Source organism: Rhinopithecus bieti, unplaced genomic scaffold, assembly GCF_001698545.2.
Source record: "Rhinopithecus bieti isolate Rb0 unplaced genomic scaffold, ASM169854v2 scaffold_9997, whole genome shotgun sequence".
NCBI lineage: Eukaryota > Metazoa > Chordata > Mammalia > Primates > Cercopithecidae > Rhinopithecus > Rhinopithecus bieti.
Window position 1 is genome coordinate 981243 of NW_016806398.1, and position 10986 is coordinate 992228.

A 10986-nucleotide genomic window follows, 5' to 3' on the forward strand; every position below is an offset into this window, starting at 1 on the left:
GAAGATAGATAGATAGATAGATAGATAGATAGATAGATAGATAAGATAGATAGATGATAGATCAATAGATAGATATGATATGATTTAAACACACATGTATATATATCACCAATACTGGAAGTATATCTATCTAACTCCCAGGTGGCTTCTGTCCCACCTTTCTGTCAGCTCTGTCTTCTTCAGAAATCTATTTTTGTCATCCACCAACCAGAACACATAGCTTCTCTACAATTAGTGAATTCCAAAAAGAATCTTCTCACATGAAGCATGAGTTAACAATTTAGACATTAGGGAAGACTTTATAGAGGTGTCTTTTTTTTTATTTGAACAAATTTATGGGCCACATGTGAAATTTTGTTACATGTATATAATGCATAGTGATAAAATCAGGGTATTTAGGGTGTCCATCTCCTGAGTAAAGTACATTTTTGTTTAAATATAGTCATACTACTCTACTATCAATCAGTGAATCTATTTTTTCTATCCTCTGTATATTCATACCCTTTAACCCACTTCTCTTTGTCTTCCACTCCCCCAGCACTCATCCTTCGCAGTTTATGCTCTCCACTTTTCTACTCTCTACCTCCATGTGACCCAACTTTTTAGCTGCCACTTGTAAATGAGAACACGTGGTATTTGTCTTTTTGTGCCTGCTTATTTCACTTAAGATAATGATCTCCAGTTTCATCCATGTTGCTGCAAATGACATGATTTTATTCTTTGTTATGGCCAAATAGCATTTTACTGTGCATATATACCACATTTTCTGTATCCATTCATCTGTTTATGAGCAACTTAAGTTGATTCCACATCTTTGCTATTGTGAATAGTGCTGCAGTAAACATATGAGTGCAGGTATCTCTTTGATATACTGATTGTTTTCCTTTGGGTAGAGACCCAGTAGTGGGATTGCTGGATCAAATGGTAGTTCTATTTTCAGCTTTATGAGGACTCTTCACACTGTTTTTCATGGTGGCTGTACTGGTTTACATTCCCACCAATAGGGAATGAGTTCCCTTTTCTCTGCATGGAAGTGTATTAGGAAATGAATTTCTGTTCTTTTTCCCAAATCTCTTTCGGTTATCCTGTCTTGGGTCTATTTTAATACTCTAAACCAAGGGTCAGCAAGCTTTCTCAGTAAAGGTCTAAACAGCAAATATTTTAGACTTCACCAGCTATGAGGTCTCTGTTGAAACCACTCAGATTTGCTGTTGTAGTGGAATTGAAGCCATAGATGTACACACAGATGGACATGATTACATTTCAATACAACTTCAATTACAAAAATAGGTGCCTGCCAGATTTGGCCTGTGGTTCAGTTTGCTAGCCCTGTTCCAAATCTTCCTCCTACTGTCCCTGTCCTCACCAGGCCCTCTCAATAAAGTGTCACTGTGGCTCAACTCCAACGTCCAATCTCTTCAAGTTAGCCCCAGCAAGACAAAGAGCTCTAAAGTTAAAGGGACAGGACACTCCCGCCTCAAAAGGCCATTTAGTTATGTGTGTTACTGCTTGAGTATACCCTGGGTGAGTCTGTCCTTGTCTCACATATACCCATAGTTAAAATATATATATATTTCTACCATGTACAGTGATCACCAAAAGAGAACCTTAAATGAATAAAATTATTAAGTTACTTTTAATGGCAAAAACCGTAATCACTTTTGCACCAACCTAATGATTTTAAATGGAATAAAATATCTCCATTCTACTCCAAATATATCTGCATTCCAGAAAGGTTCTGAAAGTATTTCTAGAGCCTGCAGACAGAGTCAAGGTTAGAAAGAGAGTTCAATCAAGGGAGCAGAAAAACTAACATGACCCAGCTATATGACCCTAGACAATAACTTTATTATGCCTCAGTTTCCCTACCTACACAATGGAGGTGGTAGTTTACCTGCCCAAAGGCTAAATTTTGGACCAGATGATCTCTTGGAGATTGTTTCCCTAAATCATTATTTTTCAAATGGTCTCAGTCATCTGCATGCCCTGGGGTGCTTTGTTAAAACAGACTACCAGACCCCAGCCTGAGTTTCTGCATTAGAGTAGGTCTAGAGGGTCTTAAAGTGCCACCAAGTTCCCAGGTGCTATTGCTGCCGCTGCTGGTGTGGGCTTACACCTGAGGGCCTCTAGTCTCTATGACAGAGATCTCCCAGTCCCTTATACAGGAAAGCAATGTTGGAGGAATGGCTACTGCCGGCTTCTCTCTATTTTTCAAAATGGGGTTCCTTCTTGAAGGGATGAGAGGTTAGTTCTATTTTCCCACTGAGTCTTAGGCACTGTAGCCACACCTCAGAAGCAAATTCCAAGCTGAAATGAGGCTGGGGTGATCACTCTCATGGTGCCATTCTCTGGAGAAGGATAGAGACATGCAGTACAGTTGAGAAGAGAGAGGCAAGAACGCCACCACACAATTTCTTTACATAAGCCATCCTTCTAGAACTTTCTCTTTCCATAAACACAAAGCATAGATTGAAGGTCAACCCTACATATATGCCCAGCAACGAGAAATGCAAGGTGAGATGCAAAGACTTAGAAGACTAGGAAAGTGCAGACCACCCTCAGGGACTCTCATCTCATGAGCCAGGCAACATTTACATGTGTTTACACACTTGGGTTCCACATCGAAAGAAGTAAAAAATTAGACAATTAGGTTATGTGGCATGAAAATAGAGGTGTTCCAGAGAGAGGGTGTTGGTGGACTTGCGAGATCTGGGCAAGCATTCCTGGAGACAGTGAGGCAGGTTGGCAAAGGCTAGAAGGGAGAGGAAGAACCAGAGCTGTGGAAAGCCAAGCAAAATGCGAGAGGAAGCCTGGATGCACCTGGAATATTAGCAGAGCTGGCATGAGAATGAGCAGAGGGGGCCGGGCATGGTGGCTCATGTCTGTAATCCCAGCACTTTGGGAAGCCGAGACAGGGGTATCACGAGATCAGGAGTTCAAGACCAGTCTGGCCAACATAGTGAAACCCCATCTCTACTAAAGATACAAAAAAAAAAAAAATTAGTCAGGTGTGGATGTGTGTGCCTGTACTCAGGAGGCTGAGGCAGGAAAATCACTTGAACCTAGGAGGTGGAGGTTGCAGTGAGTCGAGATTGCGCCATTGCACTGCAGCCTGGGCGACAGGGCGAGACTCAGTCAAAAGAAAAAAGAAAAGAAAAAGGAGAGAGAGAATGAGCAGAGGGGACTCTTACACCTGTCTCTCTCCCTGCTCGTGTGTACTTCCTTTAGTTGTTCCCATTTCTGTGTCCCAGTTTCCTCCTTTTGTGGACTGAGGGATTCAAGCCAAATTTTCTGAAGTTTCTAAATTTTGTTCACCTTGGAGAGATGCCATGCCAGAAAAGGGCAAATGAGCAGGTGAAACTTAGCCCTTCTCTCTGTCCCATCTGTGCTTCAGCCAAAGCAACCCTGTTTTCTTATGTTTTTATACTCCTTGTACAGCTTTGCTTCCGAAAGGGTTTAAAACTTAACTCAACAAGAAATTCTACAAAGGATCCTTCCATCTGCACATCGTATGGCTTGACTAGAAGACAGAAATAAGCCAGTTAGCACAGGTCATGGATTTCTATGTTGGCCAGGCTAGGTTATAGAACAGCTGGAAAGCAGAGAGGGGCTTAGAGCAATGGGGGTGGGAAATAGGGAGCCATTGAAGGTTTGTGAGTAAAGGAGTGGTACAGCAAAAGAAATAAATCGAGCCCACAAACTACTATACTAGGAACTGATCTGAAAATCTCAACTGCTCAGAAAGTTGAGTAAAAACAAAGGGTGATTTTTCCCCCTTGTCAGCCTTCCCTCCCAGGACATTGTACTGTATGCAAAACGGGTAACTGTAAGACAAACATTTTTTTCCACTGCCCTTCTCAGCCCCACAGGCCTTCAGGAAGACCTGAATTTCAAGCAAAGCCTTTTTATTTTTCAACACCCACAGCTTCCATTCAACAATCAGAAGTTTTCCACTTTGATCAAAGAGGCTGAACAAGAGGGCCAAGGGAGCAACTGGTTCTCAGCAGCTCTGGGCAGACCACACAGCCCTTGCTACCCACTCACTGTCCATGCCCACCAGAGGACACAGCCTTCTCCCGAAATCAGCCAGGTACATGCCCCAGAAAACACTGGCTTGCCTCTTTCCCACCTTAATTACAAGACCAAATGAATGTGAACACACTGTTTTCAAAACCAAACTCAACTTGGGATCACGGGGGTCTTGGTTTCCTTAACTGTAAAATGGGTATATCTCCCCCACTCTATTTAGCCCAAGAAAACAATTTATCTCTTGATGTATCTTTTGTCTCCAAGATCTATGTTTTTACAGACTCACTGGGAAGAAATGTCCAGACCAACTCCTAAAGCCTGACCTAATTTGGAAGATGCTCAGAAGTTTTGGTTCTATGCAAGAACAGCAGTGGTAATAATCCAAGCTTGGCTTTAGACACAGGACATTTCCTTAGGGGCATCTGGGATCTCTGCTGGCTCAAAGTGATGCACTGCAGCCAAAAAGTGAGCAGAAAGGAAAGGAAGTGCTACGCAGAATGAGCTTCTTCCAGGGTGATACCAAATGGAGCTATCAAAGACCCCCATGATTAACATTTTAAATGGTGTTTTGAAATGGAGATCATTAGTAACCACAGATGTGACCTAACTCCATCCCCCAGATAATCTGTCTGTTGTATCTAAATTCCAGACCTGGCCCAGTAGACCACTTGGGATATTTAACAGGAATTGTCCAACACCATCCCCAAATCTATTTTTATTCATGGAGTACTCTGACATCATCTCGCTTGGTCTTTCTGATGACTGTAATGCAGATAGGGAACAGAGAAAGCTATAAAGACTTGGATGATGGCTCAAGGCTAAGAAGGGAAAGGGCTGAGACCACACTTCAGGTTTTTAGCTTTCAGTTGCAGTGAAGATAGAATGACTTAGCACGAGCTTTCATCCAGGCAGGCTGCAAAATGCACCCAAGTTCTTTCAGTGATCAACACTTGAGACTTGGGTTGAGATAGTTTTCATCCTCCCTGAGCCTCAGTTTTCCCATCTGTAAAAAATAAATATTGCCTGCCTCGGAGGGTGGAGGTAGAAGTGGAGTGAAGCCACATGTAACTCCTAGTGCTTTGCCTGAGACAGTAGAGGTTCAATTATAGTAGTCATATACACACACAACACACAACACACCACACACAACGCATACATACACAACCCACCACACACAACACATACGTACACACCACACATGGCATGCATCGCAGATCATAAACGTACACCACACACGCACTGCATACATATACCATACAGAACACACAACACATACACATACCCCATACCACAAATACACACACAACACATAGTACACCACGCAGAACACATACAGCCCCCACATTTCCACACCACACCACCTCACTGCCAATTCCTTCCCCTCTTCATGAGTTTTATCTCAGGCCCAGGTTCATCTGCCGGTTTAACAGATCCCAAAACATTCTGCAGGAGTGTTTGTTCAAAAGATCGATGTTTCCAGATTCCTGCTCTCTGACAGTGTCTTTGAACCCCAAATTTCATACTGCCATGAGCCAGTCCCCCTTTGGAGAAATGTCTCCATTTGTGCGCCCCTTTTCCCCCAGGGAGCCTGCAGCCTGTCCCTTTTTCAGCAGGAGCCAATATGATCAAATCGAACCCTTTGGAGTTATTCCACTGCAGTCCGAGGCATCCGGCCTCCCTGAGACCCAGCAAGGACTCATTATCTGGGGAGATCTTCTGAGCCGCAGGCCTCGCTGAAAGAAGGTGCACCTCGCTGAAAGAAGGTGCAGATTCTTGAACAGGAAGGCGTTTTGTGGCCGAGTCTAAACTAAACAGAAGTTGCTTTGTGTGTGTGTACGCGCGCGCGCACACACACACACACACACACACAGAGAGAGAGAGAGAGAGAGAGAGAGAGAGAGAGAGAGAGAGAGAGAGAGTAGGGGAACCGTCATTTTCCTACGCGCCCTCTGACATCAGCCACCTTCTCTGTAGCTAATTTCTCTGCACACAACTTAATCCCTGGCAATGAAAAATGAACCTCTCCCCCACCCTTGCTGCCGTCTCTCGCCTCACGCCCCCAGAGAAGAGTTTCTCCGCCAGGCAGAAGGTGAAGGTTTTTTTCCAAGTCACATGATTCAGGATTCAGGGGGAGAATCCTTCTTGGAACAGAGATGGGCCCAGAACCGAATCAGATGAAGAGAGATAAGGTGTGATGTGAGGAAGACTATATAAAGAATGGACCCAGGGCTGCAGCAAGCACTCAACGGAATGGCCCCTCCTGGAGACACAGCCACGCATGTGCCGGCGGGCTCCGTGGCCAGCCACCTGGAGACCACCAGCCGCAGCTATTTCTATTTCACCACAGCCACGCTGGCTCTGTGCCTCGTCTTCACGGTGGCCACCATTATGGTGTTGGTAGTTCAGAGGACGGTAAGTGGACTCCTCTTCCTCCCTTTCCTTTTCTTGTTGTTTTCCCTAGAGAAAGAGCCCTGGAAACAAACGATATTCGTTTGTTGGTTAAGAGCAAAAAAAAAAATTAAATAAATAAACTCTCTCTCTCTATATATATGTATACTATAGCATATACTGTATAGCACAATATATTTATGTTACATTATATATATGTTATACTGTGTGTGTGTGTGCGTGTGAGAAAGGGAGAAACGAAAGAGGAGCTTAACTCTCTAAAATAATTTGGCTTGTTGAGAGAAATATTGTTAGACCATCATCTTAAAACTTTGCAGACCTGTCTGAGCAAAACAGTGGAGTGAAGCTCTTGGCCTTTCAAAGTTAAGATTTAAATCTTAATGACCCAGAGACCCATATCAAGGAAGGAAGCAATAAAGAAACCTGATAACACATTTGCACAAGTTGCTATGGTGTCTTCAAGGACTTCAGACTGGATTCTGAAGTTCTGTATCCTAAGTCCGAGTGTCCTGGAGGTTTCTGAGGTCTCATCTATTGCCAAGAGTTTTTGTTTTTGCTTTTGTTTTATATAGGGAGCTAAGTTTCAGAGGCCAAGATCTAGAAGGAAAGGAGGCAAAAGAGAAGACCATGGCTTCTTAGAGCTTTGGACATTTTGGTGTTACAGCCAGCAAGACAAATCGAAAGCTTCCTCTTAAGCCACAACTTTGAAGAAGTTAGGGCGTCACAAAAAAACAGCACATAAAAGCAGAAAGTTGAAAGGATTTTAGCACCTGTTCTCTCTGAGGTTCCTCACAATACTAAGCAATTGTTGGGTGCACACTGTACAGGGTCAGACTGTCTTGGGAGATTTACTTTAAAGTAAATGGTAATATCTGTTTCTGAAAACAGAAGAGGAGGAGAAAGAGGAAGCTTTTTCATATTTTAGGAAATTGGTGTTTACAGAGATTCCACCAGTATGTATTATATAGAAAATGCTGTGGTAATAGCATCTATTGCTCGTGAATTTTTTTGGATGAAGTAAAGTTGTTAATTTGGGTAATTTAAGAACTGCACCCACCCACATGACCTGCCAAAGTGAGAATATTTCTGTTTCTTACTTCATAGCTCCTACTTTTCATGGTGCTATAATCCTGCAGAATTTGTTCTGGTTTTTCTTCAGTTTTCGTAGGCCAAATACTCTACAGCTTATCAATTGCTGGAAAGAACTAGGCTTTAAAAGGCTTTGATATCTATTTCTCAAGGGTCATCAAGCTTTGAAATTAAATGGAAGCTTTGAAGCTCATGTCTCTACAGAAGTGAAAAGAAGAAGTCACAAATATTTGATTTAGATAGTGGAATTCTTAAAACTCATAATTTAATGGGCTTATCTATATCTACTAAGTATAATAATCTTGAAAACCCTTTAGGGCATCTTTTCTTCTGTAGGAGCTCTGCAATTTCTGTAATTTGAATTTGGAGTAAACCAAGGGTGTGTCATTTTATAGCAATGGCCAAAGAAAAGAAATTGAAGTGTCCTTTAAGAAGTTCTTTAGTTAAAGGATCCAACTAAAACTGCTGCAGAGAGAGATGGTGGAAAAATGGTTGGTGATGGTGATATATAAAGCTAGAGAGAGCTTCAGAGCTCATTCCTATCCAACTTTTAGTTGAATTGATTTTTTCTATAAAAGAACCAGAGCAGATCTTTCTGCCTCATTTTCGTAAATGTGGAAAATGAGGAGCAGAGAGGGAACAGGGCTTGAACTACGTCACCGTGAGAAAGTGGTAGAGCCAATACTGCTTGATTGTTTGATGCCAGCAGCATCCCCTTTGCCAACACAGACAGCCACAGAAGCGCTAAGAAACATTGCACCCACTCTTCTCTTGGGAGCTTTATCTTCTCGTGCATCCATTTCTTTGACTTACCCCTCATGTTTGGATATGAAAAGATTCACTGCAAAATCTGAGTGTACAGTTTGGTGTGCTGTGATTTCTTAGCCCAGGAAATACCAGTTGCTTCCTTAAAACTGTGGCCTGCCATGTTAATAGCAGCTGTGATATATTAAGTGTCAAATGCATTGCACATATCATTTTCAATAAATTCCTCAGACATTAACTGTTGTAAGACCTAACAAGAAAAAAAAAAAAAAAAAAAGCATCATTCCCATTAACTTGAGTTATCAGGAAGGGTTTCCTATAGGAAGATGGAATGTAGACTGACTTGAAAACAGGAATAACTTAGACAAGTGAAGAGACTCTAAAAGAAACTCTAGGAAATAAATCAATAGAAGCAAGCCAGGGAGCTTAGATTCACATCCCCATTATTAAAAATGTAATGAGTTAATGATCAGTTAGCTCTCTGTATGTGATGGGAACAGGGGTGGAGAACTATAGAATGGTTTTACTGGCATAAGAAGTCACACAATTCTTATCCCAAGTCACATGTATGGACAAAATTTAAAACAAGTAAGTCATCGTATATAATAAGTGATGATGAAAGGGATACCATGAGAGCACAAGTTAAGGAGAGAGTGTATTTTTCCAGACAGGTTTAAGAAAAACTTTCCTGGGGACTAGAGTTTCAGGTTGGCTTGAGAAATGTGAACTATTTCAAACAGGCAGGGAAGGGAAAGCAGAGGAGAGGCACTCCTAGCCAATGGAACAGCATGAGCAAAGAGACAGAGGAGAGACGATATAGAGAGTGTAGGGAAATCGACAAAGCTTGCCTTGAGGTTTGACTTGAAGATCAGATAACTCCAAGCTTAAACTCCTTGGGAGAGACAAAGGAGGAACTTAGGTTTCTATCTCATGTATTTATTAAATATCTACTGTGTGCAGGACATTGTTCCAAAGCCTTGAAAAAAAAACAACTAAATCCCTGTCTTTGAGTTATTATGGAACTTACTTTCCAGTGATATTTTTAAAGTCTCAGTGGTGGTTGTATTTTCTTTTATTTACATTTAAGCCAGCATATTTATAAAATAAATATTATTATATATTATAATAAAACACTATTTTTATATAAAAAAACACTTTTTTATATTATAAATAAACCTATTTATATTATAAATAACCTTTATATTATAATATTATATTATAATAACATTTTATATGATAAATCCTATCATATATAATATGTATAAATATTAGATGATATAATATATAATATGACTAAAATATAAAATAAATTTTATATGAAATATGATAAAATAAACATTTTATATGATAAATAATTTATAAAATAAACATTTATATGATAAATTATATAAAATAAACATTTTATATGATAAATATATTATAAATAAACATTTATATGATTAATATATTCAAAATAATTATACTGCTATTTAATATTTTATAATATAGATATATTGATATATTTTATAATACATTATAAAATACTATATTCACATGGTTTAAGAAAAGTAACTAGCAAATAAGAGAAAAGAAGTAAAATCTTCACACTTTCCCCACCCACCCATTAATTCCTCTTCACCTAGATAACCACCATTGACAGATTCTTGTGTGTCCTTCCAAAAATCTGTGCATCTACAAATACACAGTACACACATCATTATAATAAACCCATAATTTTGCATCTTGCTTTATTCACTTGACAACACACTGTATATCTTAGAGATCCTTCCATCTCAGTACATAGAAGTTCACTTCATTCTTTTGAAGAGTCGCATAGTATGAAGTGTAAATTCTTCATAATTTATCAGTACCTGGTGAGAGACATCAATGTTTTCTCTAGAATTTCTGCCCTCTGTGCATGTCTGCAAGTATATCTGGGGAATAAATTTTTAGTGATAGAAATGGAATGTGCATTTTCTTTCTTTCTTTTTTTTTGAGACGGAGTCTCACTCTGTCACCCAGGCTGGAGTGCAGTGGCATGATCTCTGCTCACTGCTAGCTCCACCTCCCGGGTTCACGCCATTCTCCTGCCTCAGCCTCCCTAGTAGCTGTGACTACAGGTGCCCACCACCACGCCCAGCTAATTTTTTTGTATTTTTAGTAGAGATGGGGTTTCACCGTGTTAGCCAGGAGCAATGTGCATTTTCATTTCAATAAATGTCAGTCTGTCTCCAAAGAGATTGTACTAGTATACCCCTGAGGAAGTAAAAGTCCTACCAACAGACTCCTCTTTACATCAATATGGAAAGAAAAAAATGATTTACTGTTGAGTAAGCACAAGAGTACATGCAAATAGGCAGCCTGCAACAGACTACAAAGTCTGTTGAAAATTCAGGATGAAATTTCACACAATTCATCCAGCAAAACAAAAGAACAAAAAATAAAACTTCTCTTATCTCTCAAAGGACAGGAGAATACATAAGGAGACAGACTCCTAGGTTAACACCAGAGGTAGGTGTTCACATTTCAAAAAGGCTCTGAGGCCCTTAACCTTAGAGACATCTTGGTTTTGTAAACCAGGAGACTGGGCTTCTCTAGCCCCAGGGGAGAATGTAAAGGGTTACATTCTGAAAGGTTAGCGTAAAGGGTTCATGATTGGTAGGCTTTCAAGAAAGCAGCTGCCTCTTTTCCCTTTATAAGCAAAGAAAATTCTTT

At 40.4% G+C, this 10986-nt stretch overlaps 1 protein-coding gene across 2 annotated transcripts in view; it reads left to right on the forward strand.

Moving 5' to 3' along the window:
- The first annotated feature begins 5954 nt into the window (after window positions 1-5954).
- Window positions 5955-10986, forward strand: part of TNFSF8 (TNF superfamily member 8) — a 41384-nt gene continuing 36352 nt past the window's right edge. For both annotated transcript variants that reach the window (XM_017875914.1, XM_017875913.1), the window contains exon 1: window positions 5955-6441. In XM_017875914.1, the coding sequence (XP_017731403.1) occupies window positions 6247-6441 (195 nt within the window). In that variant the 5' untranslated portion in view covers window positions 5955-6246. The remainder of the gene's footprint in view (window positions 6442-10986) is intronic.